At 47.2% G+C, this 24,306-nt stretch overlaps 2 protein-coding genes across 2 annotated transcripts; both read right to left on the bottom strand.

Moving 5' to 3' along the window:
* Positions 1-1,839: 1,839 nt before the first annotated feature.
* POU2AF2 (POU class 2 homeobox associating factor 2) lies at positions 1,840-16,844 on the bottom strand. Its single transcript, XM_035140011.2, has 5 exons — positions 16,835-16,844; positions 11,077-11,186; positions 4,448-4,490; positions 2,809-3,110; positions 1,840-2,247 (listed from the first exon to the last, which is right to left on the bottom strand). Exons 1-5 carry the CDS (start codon positions 16,842-16,844, stop codon positions 1,840-1,842), a joined length of 873 nt encoding a protein of 290 aa, XP_034995902.2.
* Positions 16,845-18,593: 1,749 nt separating this feature from the next.
* Positions 18,594-23,124, bottom strand: LOC132591182 (uncharacterized protein K02A2.6-like). Its single transcript, XM_060268376.1, has one exon. It carries the CDS (start codon positions 22,857-22,859, stop codon positions 18,789-18,791), a length of 4,071 nt encoding a protein of 1,356 aa, XP_060124359.1. The 5' UTR covers positions 22,860-23,124; the 3' UTR covers positions 18,594-18,788.
* Between the last annotated feature and the right edge of the window lie 1,182 nt (positions 23,125-24,306).

Raw genomic sequence — 24,306 nt, 5'->3', positions numbered from 1 at the left:
TTGAAAAATTCATCCTTTCAAACGGTTCAAGTTGGGGAGATTCATATTATGAGTGTGGCCGGAAACCCAAGGAACTGGACCAGGAGGCAACCTATTGGTTTTCTCCAAGTTCTATGACCCAAAGGGAGAAAATTGTTTTTCTAATGCAAATGATTTTTTTATAGCAGAACAGAGCAAAGCAAAGCAGCTGTCATTACACTAGTGCTGCAATGCGTGGCTGGTGCTCTTTTCATGCTTTGAATGATGGCAAAATGCAGGCAGAGATTTCAAGGTGTGTGTGCACAGCACCCCCTGGTGGCTAGGAAATATTTTCAGAAGAAGTCCACAGTTTCTCCTGCGGTGTCGCTCCTTGAGTATTTGCCCTGATTTGTTTGCAGGAAGGGAAGGCTGGACGACACCAGCTATTTATTGAACATTATTCTGCTTTGTTTTCAGATAGCATCAAGGAAATGCCACCCCACACTTTGCCGTGCTTTCCCCCACCACTTTCCTGATTGCGAAAGGTCTGTTTCTGGGCAGATGTGGGTTTGTTGCAGAAGACCTCTCAGTGAACTATTATCATACAACCCGAAGCTGTCAGCATATGATTGAGTCCCTTAGTCCCTTGATCCCTTAGTGTGGTACTTGTGTATGTTTCAAAGTTATCTTGCATTTCCCCTTTCTTTCTCTTCATGCAGAGTCAAATCCATCCAGAGATGATCTCCTGCATGATCTCAGTCATGCCTGCTCCATATCAGCATCACACCAAACAGGCTCCCAAACGAGTGTGGTGGGCAGAGTAGGTTGGAGAAGGCAGACGTGGAGAATAATTCCAGTTTCTTGGATTTTTATTTTTTTATTGTTGCTTCTGCACAACCCTAGCTAACAGGCCTGTGATGAACAGAGACTCTTGCACCATCAAGGGCATGTATGGGTGAGCTCTCCTGAATATCTTAGTTTGCTAACCTTCATAGAATTGTGCTGCAACAACTAATCCCACTTTCCAGGGAACTCTGGGAATTGGAGCTCTCTGAGGGGAACAGAGGTCTCCCAATTGCTTTCGGCACCCTTAACAAACTACTGTACACTTCCCAAAATTCTTTAGGGAGGGGAAGCTTACTTAAAATGGTTATGATACTGCTGTAAATGTGTAGTGCAGATGGTGCCTTACAATCTGGATTAAATTGGCTGGTTGTTGATAAGTGTGGAGTTTTTCTGTGTGTGCAGCTTTAGTCTAGGGATGGGCAGAAGGTAGATCTCTGGGAAATCTGCAGTAGATTGGCAAGGCCTTCTGATGCCCAGCTGTCCTAACAATCTCCCCAGGTTGCTGAAAAGAATGCTTGGGGGGAAACCAGGAGTGGACTTTTGTGCAGGCTTGGCTCTAATTCTGATCACGTCTTCTTGGCTTCAGCATGTGCCCAGGGGCACCATGTTCCTCAGTTATTTAAGAATACTCACTCAGCTGAGCCACAATTTTGCACTGGGTCCTAGTTGGCATACTGGCAGCAAAAACCAAAGCAGATCCCGTAAGCCTAAAGTCCACCCACCTCTTAGAGTGATTACATTTATATCCCACCTTTCCTCCAAGGTACTCGGTGTGACATGCATGGTTCTCTTCCATTTTATCCTCACAACAACCCTGTGAGGTAGGTTGGGCTGAGAGATTGCGACGAGCCAAAGGTCACCCCACAAGCTTCATGGCTGAGTGGGGATTTGAACCTCTCAGTTCATAGTCCAACACTCCAACCACCACACCACACAGGCTCTCTCAAGATGGTCAGAACCCTTCCAACTTGAAGCATTTCTTTAAATAAAACCCAAGGGGCTTATGTTTGCCCCTCTGCCATGAGTCTCTTTGGTTTAGTAAGTCCTTCGACATTCGTAGGACCCCCAAAGGGGGCTCCCATCTTCCTTCGGCCAGAGAGAGCTGTTGTCAGGGAGAGGGGCTGTGTCTGAAGACTCCTCTGAAGAGGTCTGGAGCATTTTGGGAGTCAGGTCACTGGCCACAGTGGACATAAAAGATGAGAATGGGTAGGGAGATGCAGCAGAGTAGCCGGCTGCGTAGTGGACGTCGTCCAGAGCATGGAAAGAGTAGGATTGAGTCCCAGAGATGGGCGAATTCCAGGTGGGATTTCTGTACTGGGAAGAAACTCCCGGCTCATGAGAGGAGAGGCAGCCGGTAGTGATGGAAGGTGCTTGAAGGGAGTCGGGAGGACACACATCCGATTGGCCAAGGCTGTCGGGCATGGCTTGTTCCCAGGAGTCTCTCTGCAAGAAAGAAAACGGCCCACAGCTTAGAGTTTTCAAAGGGGTGCAAGAAGCAAACCTCCCTACAGAGTTACAGGTAGCAGCTTGGGCAGGGAGGCATGATAAGGCCTTCCCTAGATAGTCTCCGTTTATTTTTTTGTGTGTGCATACGTGAGAGCGAGTTAACTGTTGCAGGGACACATCAGGGTCCTGCGCAAGGGCTTCCCATAATCTGGTTGGCCCCTGTGAGAACAGAATGGTGACTAGATAGACTACTGCAATGTGCTGTACATGGGGCTACCTTTGAAGGTGACCCAGAAACTACAACTAATCCAAAATGCGGTAGCTAGATTGGCTTTGAGACTCCTTAGGGCAGTGATAAAGCAGGATATCAAATCCAAACTCTTCTTCACACAGTTGCTGGGAATCTCAAGTGGGGAGCAGACTGTTGCACTCAAGTCCTGCTTGTGGGTTCCCCAGAGGCATCAGGCTGGCCACTGTGAGAACAGGAGGCTGGACTAGATGGGCCTTTGGGCTCAATCCAGCTTCACGGGTCTAGTGTGTTTTATCTTATGTACTTACACTTAAAAAATGTGCCGAGTCGCTTGGGAAGGATGGCATGACCGATGTCAGTGGCGACGAGGCACTAAAGAGGGACGAGGCTCCAGAGGTGACGGATGCAGTTCGGTGGTCAGCATATTGGTCAATGAAATGGGTGTCTAGAAGTGAAGGATATCCCTGAACTGCCGGTGATTCATACGCAAATGGCTTTGCTATGAGGGAGGAAGTGTAGATGTCACTTGAGATCTGCTTATTGTTTTGTAAATCCACATCTGCCATTAGAGATCTTCGGATGCCATAGTAACCAGACATAGCAGAAGAACCTATTGGCAGTGGAGAAATCAGTTACCATAGCACCAGAAGCCAACAGGGAGTGAGTTGAAGTGGGGATAGACACAGCATATCATTACACACACTAACGGTTGAGCTGCCGTCCCGTTAAAGTAATCACAGCTGATTAATTGTATTAAGGTTGAGATGAACAATTGATTGCATTTGCATAGAGGTAAAAACAGTAGTTGTGAACGAAGAAACACTCTGGCTGCTTCCACACTGCACATTTATTATGAATTAGCCACACTTTGCTCACTCATTTTTCACAGAGCGTCTGCTCAAAACATCCCCGATCTAATGCTTTCAGCTTTAATGGTTTCCCACCCTGCCCATAGTTCAGAATTTCCAGTTTGCTTTAGACCCCCTAAACTCAGTTGAATAGCCATACAATTATCCACAGGTCAATGGCCTATTGCACAGCTGTTGTGGCCAATTCTTGCCTGTATTGCTCTGGGCAGCATTCAGCTATGTTTTACTCAAGTTGCCATTAATGAGCATGACTAAGTTCGGTCCATTAATTTAAATAGATCTACTTTGAGTAAAGGGGACGTGGGTGGCGCTGTGGTCTAAACCATTGAGCCTAGAGCTAGCCGATCGGAAGGTCAGTGGTTCAAATTCCCACGACGGGGTGAGCTCCCGTTGTTCAGTCCCAGCTCCTGCCCACCTAGCTGTTCGAAAGCACATCAAAGTGCAAGTAGACAAACAGGTACTGCTCCGGCAGGAAGGTAAATGGCGTTTCCGTGCACTGCTCTGGTTTGCCAGAAGTGGCTTAGTCATGCTGGCCACATGACCCAGAAGCTGCGGACAAACACTGGCTCCCTTGGTCTATAGAGCGAGATGAGCGTGCAACCCCAGAGTCATCCGTGACTGGACCTAATGGTCAGGGGTACCTTTACCTTTTTACTCTGAGTAAAACTTAGTTGAATACCCTATAGTCAGTTCCTAAATTGCGCAAGCTACAGATTTCTCTATGGTCCATCTTGCTTCTTTAGAAATCAACTCTATCACTTTAACCCTTCTCTTTCCCTTCCTTAGCATTGCCTTTAAAGTTATTTCTCTCCCACTAATCGTGACCAGGAGATTTTTTTTGAGATATTTCACCATCTCAGTCTCTCTCTCTCTCTCTCTCTCTCTCTCTCTCTCTCTCTCTCTCTCTCTCTCTCTCTCTCTCTCTCTCTCTCTCACACACACACACACACACACACACACACACACACACACACACACATCTATGCCATCTCATGGTCACTGAGTTGTTTCAAGAAAGACAAATCAGCACAACCCATCTATGTCCCCATGGGCTCTTTAGAGGAAGGAATATACCCACCTGCCAGTGGGACAAATGACGACTGTGTTGTGGCAAGACTTCCCTGAAAGGAAAAAGAGTAAGGTGTTGAAATCTTAATAATTTCCCTCTCACGTTTACCAGGTTCGACTTGGCAATACCTTGGGAATCCTGGTGAAATTCTGAGGCCAGTGAAGCAAGCATGAAGTGCTAGCATAAGCTTAGCGACAAGGCAATGATGCAGGACAAAACTATGCCAACCTGGTGGCCCAGGTAGCTGCAGCTGGTGGGAGTTGCAGTCCAAAAACATCTGGAAGGCACTACTAGGTTTGCAAAGGCTGACGTGTGAGAGGGCTACCTTCTCTCAATACAAACTGGGCCACTTCATTCCCACCCAAACCTCCATCCTCCACTAAGAACAAGACTATTGCAGAGAGTAGGAAGTGCTCCCATTGGCCTTGAACCGCCTTCCAGTTTGCATAGTGCAAATAGGAAGTTCCTGACATGGCAAGCAACCAAATTTAGAGGTTTGGATTTGAATTAAAATTTGCCAGTGTCAAGACTTCCTTCGGGTTAACAACGCTCAGCTTCCCACCTGGCCATGTGCTCTTCCATGGAAATAAGCTCATTGGATCTTGCCATAGTTACAGACCACAGGGCAGGGGGGAAGTGATGCAATATTCCATTAGCAACTCGAAGCTGACACCTTTCCAGGGATTGTTTTGGAAAAACCGATTCACATAATCGCTCTGAGGGGCTTGTTAGGTTACCTACCAAGCTGCCTTCCACCAACTCAAAACATTGATCCACCTAGCTGAGTATTATTGGCTCTGGCTGGCAGGAGCTCTTCAGCAAGACAAGCTCCCTAAGATAGATATAGAGACCTCCAGCAGTGGGGCAGGGATGCCTGGAGCAAATGACTCCTCAAAATCACTGGCAGTGGTGGGTCCAGTCATTCAACCAGCTACAAATCCACCTAACAGTTATCTCATCCAGTCCACATTTTACCAGCTTCTCTGCAAGAATACCAAGGGGGACTTTGTCAAAAGGCTTACTGAAATCAAGATGCTTTGATACCAAGATACAATACATCAACACAGTATTCCTCTGATCCACCAAGCTTGTATTCATCTGGCATGACTTGTTTTTGAGAAACTCATTCTGCATCTTAGTAATCACAGCATCCTTTTCTAAGTGCTACACAGTGCTACACAGACCTAATGTTGAATTATCTGTTCTAGGACCTTTCCTAGTATCGATGCCAAGCTCATCAGTTGGTAGTTACCTAGGTCTTCTCCCCCATTTTGAAGATGTGGACAACATTTGCCCACCTGCAGACTGCCAGGATCCCACCTATTCTCCAAGAATTCTTAAAGATCATGTGCAGTTGTGTCAAGGCAAGTGTTCTCCCACACTTTCCAGTGCCTTGCTGTGTCACCTTTTTGCAGAACAAGTCTGATCTTTTGGGGAAGTGGGTTTGTTGCACAAAACCTCCCTGTAAGGTAAAACCGCACAACCTCAGTTTGCTGGTATGTGATTGAATCCCATCTGAAAATATTGAGAGTCTGGAATCGCCCTGTTTAAAAAGGAGCATTTCCAAATTCTAGAAATATTTATTATTATTACTGGTTTGCATTTGGTGATGTATTGGATATTCTAGCACAAATGGCTGCACAGTAAGTGTTGTTTATTTTATAAGAATATTTACAAAATGGTAACTTATAATCAGGGCTTTTTTCCTAGAAAAAAGAGGTGGAACGGGGTAACAGCCAACCCAAGTTGTTGAGCTTTTAGAGAGAGGACCTTAAAAGGGGGGAGGGGCTTATTTTCTTCTCCTGCCACTGCAACACTACAAAGGTGCCGGAATGCCCCAAAGAGGTGACAGAACTCAGTTCCAGTGAGTTCTGGCTGGAAAAAAGAGCCCTACTCATAAGAAAAATATCATGGCAATGTACAGTTAAAACATCATAAGAACGTAACATAAAAAGAATGAATAGGTAGACAGGTAGAGGTCTGCAATAGAATGTTGCTGACTTGAATGCTGCCGTTCAGGATTCCAGCTGGGAAACCATATCCTCTTTCAGGAAACTCCATTCCATCCCCCATTTTCTTCCTTCATTCCCCATACAGACAGACAGCATTCTGTGGCCACTGGCCATGCTGTCTCCCTTTTGGGCTTGTTTGTTTGTTTGTTTGACCTTTAGCTTTTTCCCTCTTTTATTTTTAGAACTGCAGATTTCTGGGTTCTCCTGAACATGCTGGTACATTCCTCTTGCTTTCCCCTGTTTTGGCTACGAGTGGAGAAAGGTGGGGGATTCAATTAAGTTTGCATTTTGAGGCAAATCCTCCAAATTTGCACTTCCTAAATCAATAGGTGAACGAAAATGCAGCCATCCTTGAGAATTCACAATTCTCCAAATGTCGCAATGCTGTTCTCCAGCCTAGTAATGTGTACAAAAATGTCTCGGGGGGGGATGTGCCAAAAAATACATATGCTGGGGGAGATAACATACAAAAATGCTTTATATTTGGGGAAATCACTTTGCAAAAATGTGTGTATTAGGCAAAAATGCATACAAAGGTGTTTGTGTGTGTATTAGGAGAATTTTTGCACTGAAATGCTGGTGGGTTTTCATGAAGACCTTGTAAAAAAGATTCTCAAAGTGGTGCGGAGATGTGGAAAACTGAACTTAAGTTTGGAAATATGCGAAACCAAATTTGACAGGTACATCCCTAACTATATGGCAATTGGCACTCACCCACAGAGTTTACAGTTGGAAGGAGACGATAGGATATTGTCGTTGCTGCTGCTTTATATGGCAGCATGCTGGCACATGGTACTTTACAAACTTATGAAGGGGCAACAGGTGCCTGTCCTCTAAGGGTTTACAGTGTTTTATACTATCAAGTCCCATTTCCAAAAAAAGAAGATGCACAGAATCAGAGATGTGCAGAACTGGCCAGATATGGAGAAGAAGAATCTCAAAGCAGCTAACAATCTCCTTTCCCTTCCTCCCCCACAACAAACACTGTGAGGTGAGTGAGGCTGAGAGACTTCAGAGAAATGTGACTAGCTCAAGGTCACCCAGCAGCTGCAGGGGGACACGAACCCGGTTCACCAGATTACGAGTCTACCCCTCTTAACCACTACACCACACTGGCTCTCTGTGGGCGGACAGAGGAGAGGATCTGGGAAAAGGCTGGTTGCTATGGTGCTTTAGAAAGATACCCGCTCCCAACCAATCTCCCATCCCGCTCTCTGCCGTACTCAACACTCATAGGGTGCTGCGGCTGCCACTCAGGTAGGTCGCCAAGCCATTGCCCATCCGTTGCAGCCTATTGGCGGGCGGAGCCAAGGATACTTGCCTTGCTCCAGGTGCTGGCAACACATGCTATGCCACTGCCCCTGGCTAACCCCTGTTGATCCAAGGCACACATTAAGCCCTTGTCCACCCTCCTGGGAAATCAAAAATGCAAACAGCGTATATATCATCACCATGCAAATTGTGCCTCTCATGATTGTCAGGTAAGAGCCAGGCCTTCAAAATCCCTACAGTGTTGATGGTTCATTTAGACAAGAGGCCATCTGCTGGACTCCACCCTCTTTCTCCACAGACAGGTCTAGAATCATCTGCCCATGAAAAGTTTTGTTTTTGTTATTTTGCTTTGCTTTGGCAAATCAGAGTTTTCGTTGCACAGAATATCAGTTCCAAAGAAAGCTTCCTCATCAGCTGGCCGAATCATCCCCACTCACCTGCTGTTTGCTTTCAGGGTTATAGTATCTGTTTTGTGACAACTGTGACAACACCGTTGCGAGACTGACCAGAGTGCCGCCTCGGCTCTGTGCAAACAAGGAAGTTTGTTCCCACACTGTAGCTTTTGGATTGGGTTGAATGGGCCCATTGATAGCTGCTGGAGTGTATTGACTCTGAGAGGCAGATCTGGCTGTGAACCAAGAGGTCTTTGGTTCGCTGTTTGCTGATGCCCTACAGCCACCCACTCAGCATCCTTAGGCAAGCTGTTATTCTCTCAGCCTCAGCTAGGGATGGAAGAAGGCATTGTTTTCTGTCTTGCCCTGTATCCATCATATGCAGCACTGTTTCCCTTCAGCCACAGTTCACCTGCCACCAAGAACCACTCTATTCACCTCACTGCCCCCTGTGGTGAATATACATAACTGAGATGATTAATTGCGTAAATTATGTTTCCATTAACATTATTCCACCCTGTTCATTCCTATGCAAAGGAAGCATAATGCAAATGGGGGTATGTAATCAATTACGTAGTTTATCAAACTGAAATCAACAGCAACAGTAATACTGATAACATTATGGATTTACCATATTTTTCCATCTATAAGATGCCCCCATGTATAAGACGCCCCCTATTTTGGGGGACTCTGATTTAAGAAAATGGAGGGAGATACTATCCGTGTATAAGACGAGCCCAGATTTTGAACATTATTTTAGAGTAAAAAAAAACCATAGTCTTATACACAGAAAAGTATGGTATTTCTGCTCCAGACATGTGCCCAATAAGCAAACTTTGGCAATTTCCTCTATTAATAATAATAATAATAATAATAATAATAATTTATTATTTATATGCTGCGCATCTGACCGGGTTGCCCCAGCCACTCTGGGCAGCTTCCAGCAAATTAAAAATAATCAAACACAGTAAAACATCATAATTTAAAAACTTCAGATGTCTTCTAAAAGTCAGAGAGTTGTTTATTTCCTCAACATCTGATGAGAGGGCGTTTCACAGGGCAGGCACTACTACCAAGAAGGCCCTCTGCCAGCTTTCCCTGTAACCTCACTTCTCACAATGAGGGAACTGCCAGAAGGCCCTCCGAGCTGGACCTCAGTGTCCAGGCTGAACAATGTATACGGTTATACTCCTTCCAAATTCCCTGACATTCCTAACCTCAGTTCCACATCTGCAAAATGTGGAGACCTACCTTGCAGGGTAGTTCTAACTTCTAAGCTTGCTTTTGTCATTCGGATTTTGGATCTGTATATCTATAAATCCTCTTCACGTTTTCAAAGGTGAATTTTTACCCAAGACTTGAAAGACATGTGGCTTTGCTGGCAACTCATCGTTGTTTTGTCAGCCCTCAAATATGAAATTGCCTAAGAGGTGGTCATACTCCAATACTTTGGCCACATCATGAGAAGCGAAAACTCCCTGGAAAAGACCCTGGTGCTGAGAAAGATGGAGGGCACAAGGAGAAGGGGACAACAAAGGATGAGATGGTTGGACAGTGTTCTCGAAGCTACGAACATGAGTCTGACCAAACTGCGGGAGGCAGTGGAAGACAGGAGTGCCTGGTGTGCTCTGGTCCATGGGGTCATGAAGAGTTGGACACGACTAAACGACTAAACAACAACAAGAGGTGTTCATATACTAAATGCCGCTGCACATTGGCTATCACACCCTGTCACACTCTGTATGCCATTGCATTATGCCAGATGACTAAATGCCATTTGTGCCATCAGTATCAAGTATGAAACATCAAAATTAAGTATGAGACATCCATCAATGTAAAGTATGAAACACCACCGCATGTCGGCTGTCAAATGCTGCCATACTTCAACTGTCAAATGCTGAAATCAAATACCATTGAACATCAAATACAGATTTCAGATTTGTGGGGAATCTCTGAGCTTTTGGAGAACATCTGGGGAACACATGTGATCCAGAGTCTGCAAAGGGCAATTCTAAAGAGCCAAAGAGGTTTCAACTTTGTTCTGTGGCTTTTGCTGGTTTGCAGGCAGACCAGCACTGATCATTACCCAGCTTTTGGCATTAGTGCGCTTTTTGAGATCTGCTTTCAGTATATACCTCTTTCAGACTTCCAAGGATATCAGGGACCAGCAAGACGCTGATGAGTGCACACCAAGGGCGGGGCTAGCTGGAGGGATGCAATGGTTTGTGGGGACCTGTACTAGCCAGGAGGCAAGAATCAGAGGCAGGGAAAGCTTCAGAGCTGGAGGATGGAGCACGGGATGGGTTGGAGGAAGAGGCAGGTCAGGCAAATGAAAGGCCAGGTGCTTCCCCACCCTCTCCTGCACCCCTGTCTCCCAGAACCAGCAGGGAAATGAAAAGGGATGAGCAGATGAAGTTTCCACGCAGGCACAGTCTCTGCTTGCGTGTGTGCAGCCCATCGGGGGGAGATACATAAACTGGTTAAGGGGGAGTGTTCACCTGTTGATGCAACTGCTCCATGGAGCATGGACCTGGAAATAGCTGCCTAGCTGTTAGATTGGTGTACGTAGGTCTGCAGAGCTGCAGAAGTGTTATCTTTGACAATAAATACTTAACTGTCTGCTGTGTGCATGCATTCCTTTGTCTGGGAAGAGCCTTGACATGGGTGAGGCCAGATTCACAGCAATGGATGTGACTTTTACCTGGTTACATTCCAGCCATGCCTACCATAAGTCAGAGGTTTCTGCAACCCTGCAAGACACACACACCTCCATCTCCCCATCCTTCATCCATCCAAGCAAATGCACTCAAGAAGGGCAAAAGGGTGCAGGGCCAGTGTGGGGCGTGGCCTAGGGGCCTGGGGAGAGTCCTGAGGGCCGGATAGAGAGGTTGCATTTGGCTTCCAGGCCTACAATTCATCATCCTTGCTCCAGATCACACTGCACTTTTCAACATGCACTTACGTTCAGCCGTGAGCTGCTGGTCTGCCTTGAACGCTTCTCAGCCAGCAGGTCCTTCACCGTGTGCTTGACCCGGACTCCTTGGTAAACCCGCTTGCCGTAGTCTGCAGGGACTGAACCAAAGAAAGAAGCATGAGCGGGGAAGAGGACACCCAAAAGGGACTTCATTCTGTGCCCAATGCTTAATCAGTGAGGAGGACCACATGTTCTCCACTACTCAGCCAGGTTACTCACTAGGTAGTCCAGTCTACTTTGCAGGGTTATTGTGAGGATAAAACAAGGCAACGCTGTAGACACCACTCCCTGATCAAAGGACAGGGACAGGGACAAAGCCTGGATGGTTTTGGTAACAGGGGGTGAAGCCTGATGGGTTTTGGTGGACTGAAGGGCATAGATCAATGCAGCCTTCAACAAAAACTGGTGCCCTACAGATGTTTTGCACTACAGCTCCAAAAGCTGCAGCCAGCACAGCCTTTTCCCCAAAGAAAGCACATGTAGGGATAGAGGAGTCCGTCAGTTTTGGTTTCCCTTTTTTGCATTCTTAAATTTAGTTCTTTACATGTCTGCAGCAATTTGCATTTTTTTAAAGTCCTTCTGAAAATTTGTCAGAATTTTTAGTGTGAATTTTCTCCGATAAACATCCGATGTACAGTTTTGGCTAATATACACATTTTACCACTATTTCCCCTAATATAATGTACTTTGGTACATTGTTTTCACAAAGCACATATTTTTATGCATACGGTTCCCTTGTTATATGCATTTTTGCACACACTGGTTGGACAACTGCAGCTATCAGAGGATAGCTGTGTTTTGGTTCATGTATGGATCTGAGATTAAATTAGCAGGTTCTCTTTAAAATGCAAACAATATTGGATTTCTCCCCCATCCATACTCTGTGCACATACTTAGCCCAGCAATTTGCTTTCAGGACCAGAACTCATCTCATGGTCCTTTCACACACTAATTTAGTCCTGGTTCCCCCATAAACTTTCTTTGCTTCAACAACCTAATTCAGAGGGGGTGCCTTTTCTTGTAGCTATTGTTAAAACAGTGGGAGTCAGAAACTAATATGAACATGATAAGAGCCTGCCTTTTTGTTTTGATTATTTTTATTATGTATCTTGTGCTTTGTTTTATGTATTTTGGGCATTGTATACTGTCACAATTGTCTTGTGAACCACCCTGAGACTGACGGTTATAGGGCAGTGTACAAATTTAATAAATACTAAGGGACCCAGGTGGCGCTGTGGGTTAAACCACTGAGCCTAGGGCTTGCTGATCAGAAGGTCAGCGGTTCGAATCCCTGTGACGGAGTGAGCTCCCGTTGCTCGGTCCCAGCTCCTGCCAACCTAGCAGTTCGAAAGCACGTCAAAATGCAAGTAGATAAATAGGAACCGCTACAGCAGGAAGGTAAACGGCGTTTCCGTGTGCTGCTCTGGTTCGCCAGAAGTGGCTTTGTCATGCTGGCCACATGACCTGGAAGCTATACGCCGGCTCCCTCGGCCAATAATGCGAGATGAGCCTGCAACCCCAGAGTCGGTCACGACAGGACCTAATGGTCAGGGGTCCCCTTTACCCCCTTAATAGTAATAATAATAAAAGAGCCCACTGGAGCAGGCCAGAACTCTTTTAGTTCAGCATCCTGTTCTCACAATGGCCAACCAGGTGCCCATGGGAAACCCTTAAGCAACCCTGAGCACAAGAGCATACAGCCCTCCTGCAGTTTCCAGCCACCTCTGGCGATTGTGGCTAGTAGCCATAGAATTCGCCCAACCCTCTTTTAAAGCCCTCCAGTTTGGTGGCTGTCGGTACCCTCTTGTGGGAGTGAGTTCCACTGTGTGAAGAAGGGTTTTCTTTTGTCTGCCCTGAATCCTCCAACATTCGGCTTCATTGGATGTCTGTGATTTCTAGTGCTATGAATAGAACATTCAGCTTGGCTAAGTGGTGCATCCTCTTCCTACAAACAACTGCCCCTTGTGCAGAGAACCGTGTGCCAGCCCTTTGCAACAAAGGATTTCGTTTCGCACTCGTAAAAATGCCCATTGTTCACTTCATTATGTCTCTGAGTCATGCCTTTAAACCGGCTATTTATTTGTTTGTATGTTTTTGACCTTTTTCAGAGTGCCCATCCCAGCCCAGAATAATGAGGCAGGATCTCCTTTCTTTCATTTGCCCCATTGGGATCTGCCCATGGAAAGAACCTGCACCTGTGATGGAAGCCTGCATCAGGCTGGGGAGAGCTTTTAGTCAAATGTTACAGGTGGGAGCGTGATGCTCTGCTTAATCCTTTGGAAAACAAAAAAAGATGAGCATTTCCTGAGCTAAAACAAACATTAATGCCCTACGGGGGAATTGTTTGATCTTTTCCAGTGCTGGTTTGCTGTTCCAAAATTCGGACCTTTTGTCGGTTTGCATTTGGAGCTTTTGTTTCACCTGGATTGCGACAGCCAGATTAGATTTTCTCGGAAGGGATGGAGCTTCAACAGAAACTCCTCCTCTCCCCCCCCCCCCAAGAATGGGGGCCTATCCATACCTTGGCTGAATGTGGATTGTGAACCCCTTGGTCCTTGTTTAATTCCTCTTCATCATCCGTGCGGCATTCTCCTCCAACTACTGTTGCCCTGTTCTTTCTCCTTAAATCCAGAGTCTCCCTTTGCTTTGAAAATCCAAATAGGAGAGCTACTTTGATTGCATATAGGGAATCTGCAGCTTTAAGCAGGAGAAAGTTTGGGACAGAAGGATTTAGAGGAGAACATCGCACAGATGAGGGTAAATTAAAGGAGGTACCAGGGGTTCAAAGCTCACATTAGGTGGAGGTATGGATGAGCCCAGAGATAATCTACAATAAAAAGAAGCTGACCATCTTGTTTCTAACTTTCTTCCATTTCCCACTTAGGCTGTCAGACCTTTCAAGTGTCCCTATTTTCCAGGGACAGTCACGGATTTACAGAAGCTTCCCTGGTTTCTGATTCAATCCTGGAATGTCCTGCTTTTGCTTAGGACATCCCTATTTTCATCAGAGAAATGTTGCAGGGTATGGAGTTATGTGACCCCTGAGCCAAGGAGATAAGTAACTATGTACAACCTTTAGAAGATGTCTGAAGGCAGCCCTGTATTGGGAAGTTTTTTAATGTTTAGTGTTCCATTATGTGTTTATATACGTTGGAACACAGCCTTAGGCACAAGGTTCATCTACCCTAATACCACCAATACTATTCAGAGATTTAAATGGCTTGTTCTTTAAGCTAAAGCAGCCTTCCCCAACATGGTACCCTCCAGCCATCTTGGACTACAATTCCCATCAGCCCTGGCTAGAATGACCACGCTGCTTGGGGCTGATGGGAGTCATAGTCCAAAATATCTCAAGACCCCAAGTTGGCAAAGGTTTATGGATTTGAAAAAGATATGTTTGAATTGTTCTCCTTTTTTCTCTGCTATATGCTATATTCACTGTTATTTTTTCTAGAAAAAGACGTGCTGGAGCTCACCACGAACTTTTCCCTTGTTCTCTTAGAATGGCAATGGTGCCCGTCTGAGAGGGGCTGGAGCTTGGGGGGCGGGGGAATCCCTGTTTATATATAAAAACTGGGAATAAATGTTACTTTTCCTTTTATAGCATAGGTAGCTTCTGGCACCAATACCTAGGAAAGGCAAGCATATATTTGTAGACACCAAATGCCCGGAACCTCAGACTTGGTCAATGCTGCTGCCACCCTAAGCTAATAACTGGAGTCAAAGGATGATTCCAGATGAGGGTTTGATTTGTAAATGAGTCACTGAAATGTTTCGATCAGGTTTTTTTTAGCAACAGAGGGATTTGTTTTGTTTTGTTTTTGAATTCTTGGATATCCCCCAGAAAGAGTAAATCAGAATTACATAAGGATTTTTAAAAAAATAAAATAAAAAATGGCCGGTGTTTTGATGCCAATCACATCACTGCAAAAAAAGTTGCATGCACAAGGAGTGCCAATCCCACATTAAGCACTCCCCCAGAAGCATCTTGTTGTTGTGTTGAGTGCCCAGTGTGAGCCCAGAGTAATCTAATAAGATTCTTGTAATATGTACAAGGTCGGTACCAGTAGTAGTCAGTGGCGCAGCTGAGCTTACCGAAATTGGCACAGTGCAAACACGCAGCAGAGTAAATCCAATGCCTCTGCAGGTGCATTAGCACCACTGCAACCTCATCCCTTCTCCACCTGATGAGCCATGGCAATGTTGGTAATAGGAGGTCAGGTAATCGCCACCACCTACTCCTAGTTGGCACAAAAGACCAGAATCACAGAATTGTAGAATTGGAAGGGACCCCGAGGATCATCTAGTTCAAAGCAGGAATATTCAGCAATCCCATATGGGGATCAAACCTGTGACCTTGGTGTTATCAGCACCATGCTCTAACCAACTAAACTATCAAGAAGGTGACCATTTATTTGCAGGATTGCCTTACTCCATATATGCCCACTCAGCCACTTTGATCCGCTGAACTGGGACTGTTACTGGTGCCAAATAATAATTGTTCCACACTGGTAAGAAATTGATCTTTTAGTGTGGCAACAGCTACACTCTGAAATTCCCTGCCTACTGAAATCAGGCACCTTCGCTTTCTTCTTTTTGGCACCTGCTTAAAACATTTTTGTTTAGGCAACCTAAACATGTAGAAAATATCACACATGCTTTAATCAATCTTTATATTGGTGTTGATTTTAATTATCTTTTGAATATTTTTAATACCTGGTTTTGATTGTCTTTTAATTTTCTCTTATAAAAGATTTTTATTGATTTTCAACAAAATATGAACAAAACATTAAGTTTCCCCCAGTTCCATCTCCTCCCCCTGAAACAGAAGATTAATGTGTCAGATTTTGTTATAAACCTGTGTGCATAGTTAGTGGGTTCCAGTCTGCCAAATGTTCAGTGATTGCCTTTTCTTGATAATGATAATGTTTTATTCTTCTAAATCACTTAGAGGTTTTGTTACAATCAAACAGCATATAAATTTTGCTAAATAAATAAATACTAGGTAGAATTTACATAACATATTTTCAAATGCTTCACAAAGTATATTGGCTGCATTTCAAACAACCACACATTGGCTTAATAAGCTGAAATGTCCAGACAGGAATCTTTTGCTTACACACATGGCCTCTCCTCTCCTCTCCTCTCTTTGTGTTGTACCTGAATGAACTGCAGAAATTTACACCTAACCACAGTTTCTCACTTTTTTCAGATAAAGAAACTATGGTTAGGACAAGACAGGATCTCAAACCATGGTTTAAAATCTTGAAGTTGGTAATCAGTTTCCTAGTTTGGACAAAAGAGGAAACACTGTTTAATTGAAGATGTCCACGTTTAGTTCAGGCTGCAGAGACAGAAGAAAATGGACTGCATGCATAGGCAAAAGTGGACATCTCAGCTTATTAAGCCACCGTGCATTTGTCCAAAATGTACCATTATCTTAGTAATCCCTACAACAACCCTGTAGAAAGATTGGCATCATTATCATACTGCTCTTGAAGGACTAAGCCTGAGGGCTAGTATCTTGCCTGAGGCTACCCTGTTAGGAATGAAATGATCAGCCTCCCACCTTCACCATGGACCTGTCATTCACAGGCATCACCCCAGTCTGGGGCCCCATTTTCTGTCTTGTGTCTATAGAAATGAGTACATAAATATGTATGTTTTCAATTGTCAATAATTGATCTTTTGTGTAACCACCATCACACGACTTTCATCAAGAGAGTGTGCCGTCGATGACACCTACCCGTTTCCATGGCGAAGAGGGATCACTTCCACCTCTGTATTCGACAGGACTTCACGGCGGGATGATCAACCTTCATGAGCTCCGATCTGCAAATGAAGCCCCTGCAAAGGGGTGTTCCTGGTCAAGCTTGATTCTGAGCCAGACGGAAATGGCCTTCTCCACAATTTGGGGCAATGCCTCTGAAATGGCTTGCCTGGGATTTGCGTACATGCAAATCCTTTGATGTCTGTTTAGATGCAATTTGCATGGCCGGCGAGGAACACCATGAAAAGGCTCTTTCACTGGACCAAAAGGATATACTTCAGAAGAAAGAAGCAGGGGAGGGGAAAATAAAAATAAAATAAATGAGGTGTTCTTTTACTGATAAAAAAATTTAATGCTTTTGCTGTAGAGTGTTCTAACATAAAATTCCTCAAGTGCTTGAATGCTTAAAGATGATGGGACCTGTTCAAAACTGTTTGCTTAGATTATTCTTAGAATTGCTATTCAGCAGTTGTAACTGCTTAAAGAGACCCTTTTTGAACTAAATGTTCCACAGACGATTGGCTATCCAAGATACACCCCCCCCCCTGTAAGGGCTGATTCTGCTAAGTACACTATAGCATAGAAGCCCAGTTACCTGAGTCCTTACCTTTAACTATTAACAACATCATTCAATTTTTAGAAGTCTCTTCCAAAGGGAGTTTCTCAAAGAAACTGAAGAAGTGTGCATGCACACGAAAGCTCATACCAAAATAAAAACTTAGTTGGTCTTTAAGGTGCTACTGAAGGAATTTTTTTATTTTACTTCGATCCAGACCAACACGGCTACCTACCTGTAATCAAAACTTTTAATTTTTGTTCTAATTTTAGTTAGATTTCTTCTCTTTCATTTCTTGTATAATTTATTGTTATACTTTTTTTTAAAAAAAAAACTTTATAAATTTTGCATAAGAAAGCAAGGGGAAGGCTCTTGCTCCTTGCCTTATTCTCTCTCTCTCTTAAAAAAAAGGACTGAAATGAAATGCTCACATTCAAAATTTGGCAGCATCTCAGAATTCAAATTCTTCTATGCAGAATTTCAGATCTATAAGTAAAAGGGGGCATTTGCCAATTTGTGCTCAATAACATTATCTTTCAGATAAAACCATCTACTTGATGAATAGTCAAATGGTTCATGTTTGCTTTGGTAGCGAACTGCAGCTGTCAGGAGCTGGGTTATATTATGGGATGGTGGTGTAAAGAGCAAGTTGTTTACACAAGTCCAGCGTCTTTTTCATGTTCTGATCGAATGCAGCACAACACATGGCATATCATGTTGCAGGAAATAGCTTTTTGTTTTGTTAACACTTTGTCAAATTTCAGTGGAAAAGCAATGTGGATTCTGCTGTATCTGAAATCCCTAAAAACTCATGATAACCAGCTGCATGAGCAGCGAGCACCTGAAGCTTCACGAAGCTTAGCTGCTTGATCAAACCAGAATTCCTAGCAATCAGTAACACAAGATAAGCTTTGCAAGATCAGAGTTTAGCAATTGGGGATGTGATGAATAATGAACATGAGGCTTAACCTTTCTTGTTGAATAATAGTGAAATATACTCGGAGTCAAGAGTGAATTTCATGCTCTTTATTCAGCTCATAGTCATCAAGGAGGAGAAGAGAAGACGAATGGCTCTTTTCCCCAAACCATCTGCTTATATACATTATTTACACAATGGGCCTTGCGTGATTGGCTACTTCAGGGCTACACCTGTGGGCCAATTATATTATGGATTGACTTCTGCCTGCAGCCTGATTGGCTGCTCCTACAGGCCAATCAGGTAGCAGATTCACTTCTGCCAGCCGCCTGATTGGCTGCTCCAGCAGGCCAATCAGGTTGCGGATTCACTTCCACCTGGAGTTGGATTGGGTAGCTCCCGCTGATTCTGAATCCTATTGTTCTAGGATTCAGCTCAGTACATAACACCCCTCCCCTCTAAGTTCCAGTCCTGCCCGGGAAGTTGCATTCGTAGTCCCCAAGGTCTGCTGGCCGCCTCCGTGTGCGTTGTGGCCTGGGGTGTTCCTTGGTCAGGGGTTCTGGTTCTGGCTCGTGTTCCGAGGCTGCTGGCTGTGCCAGGGCTGTCTGGTCTGGCGCCACTGAACCACTAGGTTGTAGCTCTGGTTCCGGTGTCCTTCCAGCCTCGGGGCGCCCCTCTGTGCCTACTGCTTCTGCTTCCTCTGCCCACCCCTCTCGCTCTACAGGCCTCACTGCCCTGCTGTCCCCTTGGGTCCCCTCTGTCCCGCTCTCCTCCCGGGTTCCTCCTGGGAATCGTCGCCGTAGCTGGTCGCAGTGGCGGCGCCAACATTGCCCCCCTTCCGTTAGTACCTCGTACGACACGGGACCGGTCACCTTGGTGACTGTGGCGGGTACCCATGCTGGGCCTGCCCCAAAATTCTTTGCATACACTGGGTCCTGGGCCACAAATGTCCGGGGGTTCCTGCCTTTCCCCACCACTACCTCATCCTGAGCTCTGTCGGGGTGAAGTCGGTCCAGTCTAGTTGCAAGGCGCCGGCCCATTAGTAATTCAGCTGGGCTCCGGCCCGTCGTTGTGCTTGGGGTGCTGTGCTGTGCTAGAAGAAATGCGGCAAGGCGGTATTCCCAGTCCCCTTGTGTCATGCGGCGGAGGCTGTCCTTGGTGGTCCGCACCATGCGCTCCGCTTGGCCATTGGTGGCAGGGTGGAATGGTGCTGAGCGGATGTGGCGGATGGCGTTCTGCGCTGTGAAGGTCTGGAACTCCTCTGACGTGAATGCGGTTCCATTGTCCGAGACGAGGGTGTCAGGGAGCCCGTGGGTCGCAAACAGCTTACGTAGTACCCGGATGGCTGCCGCCGTAGAAGTGGATGGTACCAGTGCGACCTCCAGCCATTTGGTGTAGGAATCCACCACTATGAAGAATGTTTTTCCCTGGAAGGGGCCAGCGAAGTCCACGTGCAAGCGTGACCATGGATGTCGGGCGGACTCCCAGGGCTGGACTGGGGCCCTTGGGGGATCCGGGCGGGATTCTTGGCAGGTCTGGCAGTGTTGGACCCAGGCCTCTATCTCTCTGTCAATCCCCGGCCACCACACATAACTCCTGGCAAGGGCCTTCATCCTCACTACCCCTGGGTGTGTCTCGTGTAGGGCTGTGAGGACCCTTTTGCGGAGGGGCTGGGGAACAACGACCCTGCTTCCCCATAACAGGCACCCCTTGTGGGCCGACAGTTCATGTTTGCGGTTTGTGTAGCCAGCGAATTCTGGCCCGGGGCTGCTGCTGGGCCATCCTCGCCACACCCAGTCCAGGACCCGGGAGATGACCCTATCTTTTGTGGAATGGTGCGCAACTTCTTGTGCCTGAATGGGTCGGTCGGGAAGCAGCTCCAGGGTCATAACCTCTTGCGCAGGCGCTGGGTCGGGGCCTGTTTCTGGTAGTGGTAGCCTGCTGAGGGCGTCTGCGTGGCCCATCGCCTTCCCAGGGCGGTGGATTAGTGCATACTGGTAGCCGGCAAGGAAAATTGACCACCTGAGGACACGTGGAGACAACACTTGGGGGGTCTGCTTCTCGGGGGCAAACAGGCCAAGCAACGGCTTGTGGTCAGTCACTATGGTAAAGGGCCGCCCGTACAAGAAATCATGGAATTTTTTTACGCCCTTCACGATTGCCAGACCCTCCTTGTCAATCTGTGAGTAGTTTCGTTCGGCTGCAGCAAGCGTCTGGGAGAAGTATGCCACCGGCACCTCTCTTCCATCCGGGAGTTGGTGTCCCAGGACAGCGCCGATGCCATAGGGAGAGGCGTCGCATGCCAGCACCACTGGCAGCCTCTCGTCGAAGTGTGCCAAGACCGAGTTCGAGACGAGCAAGTCCTTGACTGCCTGGAATGCGGCCCTTTGTCGCTGGCCCCACACCCAAGGGGCCCTTTTATCTAGGAGTCTGTGTAGGGGCTCCGCTACCGCTGCCTTATGGGGAAGGAAGGCATGGTAAAAGTTCAATAGTCCCAAGAATGACTGAAGTTCGGGCTTGCTCTTGGGCGCTGGGGCCTCACAAATGGCCCGTACCTTGTCACCGGTTGGATGGACCCCTTCTGCGTCCACCTTAAATCCCAGAAAGTCCACCTGCGGCACTCCCAGTAAACACTTTTCCCGCTTCACCTTGAGGCCCGCCGTCTGGAAACGGTGCAGGACGGAGCGGAGGCGGTCCTCAAATTCCTCTGGTGTGGGCCCGGCGATCAGTACATCATCGAAGAAGGGGGTGACGCCAGGAATCCCTTTAAGGAGAGAGTCCATTAGATTCTGGAATATGCCTGGTGCCACGCTAACGCCAAATTGCAGCCGCTTAACTCTGAATGCCCCTCTGTGCGTCACAATCGTCTGAGCCTCTGCTGTGGCTTCGTCCACAGGCAACTGTTGATACGCTTGGGCCAAGTCCAGTTTGCCAAAGATTTTTGACCCAGCCAGGGTGGCGAGGACAAGGCTGACCACTGGCACTGGGTATGCATGGGCCGTGAGAGCCTTGTTTATGGTGCATTTGTAGTCTGCACAGATGCGGACCGAACCGTTAGGCTTGACGGGTGTGACAATTGGAGTTTCCCAGGGGGCGTTGGGCACCGGCTCCAGCACTCCTTGCTCCACGAGCCGGTCCAATTCCTCGTCTATGCGGGGTTTCAGGGCGAACGGGACCCGGCGGGCCTTGTGCCTGATGGGTCGTACAGCGGGGTCCAGCTGTAGGGCAATGGGGGGTCCTGTATATCGTCCCAATGCCCCATCGAAAACCCCTGGAAACTCTTTGCATATGGCGTCCACGTCCACTTGTAAGCTAGTGCGGTTCACCCCGGTAACGGCTAGCCCCAGAGGTCCAAACCATGCCAGTCCCAGTAAGCTAACGTAGGGGCCCTTAACTACCAGCAAGTCCAATTGTTGCTTTCGCCCTCGATATTGCACCCTGAAGGTCCCCACCCCCATAGTAGGGACCTTACGTTTCTGGAAGTCCCGGAGGGTGAATGGGGCCGGCCTTAGTTTGGGACCCCCATTAGGGCACAGTTCCCTTAATGTTCGGGCCGAGATTATGGATAGAGTTGAACCCGTGTCCAGCTCCATGCGGCATGGGGCTCCCTCTATCTGTACCTCTATATAAATTTTCTCTGTGCTGGGATGGGGCAACTGGAATACCTGGTAGTCCGTGATCTCCGTCGAGTTGCCTTGGTGCATGGTGCCGTGTGACCTGGGGCTCCTGGGTCGGTCATCTGATGCTTGTCGACGCGTGAGTCGAGCCCGACACACCCGGGCGATGTGTCCCAATTTTCTGCACTGCCTGCACTCTGCGTTGCGGAAACGACAGGTCCTCCTCTCGTGGTTCTCCCCGCAGCTTGCACAGTTCCCTCCTTCTCGTCGAGGCTGCTGTGGTGTGTGTGCTGCTTGAGTGCGCCGCTGTACTCGGTGTACTTCCTCCCTGTCAGATTCGGATTCGTCGGTGAGGTCTTCGTGGTAGACCCTCGGTTGGGATGGCGGGGCCGGTCGTGCCTCTTGCGTTGACCTCTCGGCGGCTTCGGTTGCCAGGGCTTCCTCCAGAGCAATCTGGAACGTGAGGTCTTTTTTGGCGTAGAGGCGTCGTTGCAACATCTCGTCCCTCAGGCCACCGACGAGGCGGTCACGAAGCATGTTCTCCAATTCTGAGAAGTTGCATAACCGGGCGGCTTGGCGGAGGGAGGTCACAAACCCAGTTATGGTTTCCCCCGGGGCTTGCCGCTTTGCGTAGAAGGCATTTCGGCAAGCTACCACCGAGGGCTGTGGTGAGAAGTGCTCCTTCAGCCGTTCCATTATTGTTTTGTAAGAGACGGTAGCGACATCTCTAGGTGCAAGGAGAGCCCGGGCGATTTCAAACGTCTCCTCTCCACAGACGCTGAAGAATGTCGCCCTCTTCATGGCATCGTTGGTGACTTCTTTCGCTTGCAGGAGGAAGTTGAAACGGGCGGCGTACCCTTCCCAGTCTCCTGATGCTGGTTTGAATGGCGAGAAGCTGCTGTCGGTTGCCATTCTGGGTTCCTTGGGTCCTGGAGCTGAAGCCTGGATGCACGGTGCGATGCAGCGGTGCAGCAGGTGGCGGTGCTGCGGTGCAGTGCGTGGTGGCGGTCAGCTCAGCAGGATCCCACCTTCGTCGCCAGTGAAATATACTCGGAGTCAAGAGTGAATTTCATGCTCTTTATTCAGCTCATAGTCATCAAGGAGGAGAAGAGAAGACGAATGGCTCTTTTCCCCAAACCATCTGCTTATATACATTATTTACACAATGGGCCTTGCGTGATTGGCTACTTCAGGGCTACACCTGTGGGCCAATTATATTATGGATTGACTTCTGCCTGCAGCCTGATTGGCTGCTCCTACAGGCCAATCAGGTAGCAGATTCACTTCTGCCAGCCGCCTGATTGGCTGCTCCAGCAGGCCAATCAGGTTGCGGATTCACTTCCACCTGGAGTTGGATTGGGTAGCTCCCGCTGATTCTGAATCCTATTGTTCTAGGATTCAGCTCAGTACATAACAAATACCCAATTTATTTTCTCTGAATGCAGGAAGTGTGAGAGGTGGTGCTTCTCAAAACCTAGACCCTGCCATTCAGAGGACTGGGAGGCCATTGTCACGAAGATGCCCCTCTATGAGCCTGCAGGTGTCTTTGGGTGCGTGCACACCAGGAATGTATAAAACACATGATTTTAGTTTAAGGTGCTTGAAATTGTAGCTCCATGAGGGGAAACTCCCAGGATTCTTTAGGGCAGGGGTCAGCAAACTTTTTCAGCAGGGGGCCGGTCCACTGTCCCTCGGACCTTCTGGAGGGCAGGACTATATTAGGGGGGGGGGAATTGAACAAATTCTTATGCCCCGCAAAAATCTTAAATAAACGGCCTCGGTCCTGTATACCTGAAGGAGCATCTCCACCCCCATCATTTAGTCCGGACACAGATCCAGCGCCGAGGGCCTTCTGGCGGTTCCCTCACAGCAAGAAGCAAAGCTACAGGGAACCAGGCAGAGGGCCTTTTCGGTAGTGGCGCCCGCCCTGTGGAACGCCCTCCCATCGGAGGTCAAGGAGATAAACAACTACCTGACATTTAGAAAACACCTAAAGGCAGCCCTGTTTAGGGAAGTTTTTAATCTGTGATATTTTAGTGTATTTTGCTATTTGTTGGAAGCCGCCCAGAGTGGTGGGGGAAACCCAGCCAGATGGGCGGGGTATAAATAAATAATAATAAATAAATAAATTACACACTTATGTAAAAACACGCTGATTCCCAGACCGTCCGGGGGGGGGGAGATTTAGAAGGTGATTGGGCTGGATCCGGCCCCCGGGCCTTAGTTTGCCTACCCATGCTTTAGGGGAAGAGGTGTGCTTTAAATATAATGGTGTGTACATAGCCTTTGTTCCATCTCCAGAGTAACCTCCACCGCTTGCTGCCACCATTCAGTGCTGATTTGCCCTTGATCACCCTGG

This window comes from Zootoca vivipara, chromosome 15 (genome assembly GCF_963506605.1).
Source record: "Zootoca vivipara chromosome 15, rZooViv1.1, whole genome shotgun sequence".
Classification (NCBI taxonomy): Eukaryota; Metazoa; Chordata; class Lepidosauria; order Squamata; family Lacertidae; genus Zootoca; species Zootoca vivipara.
The sequence above is the reverse complement of the archived record's forward strand: the minus strand, read 5'-3'. Positions and strand labels throughout refer to the sequence as shown.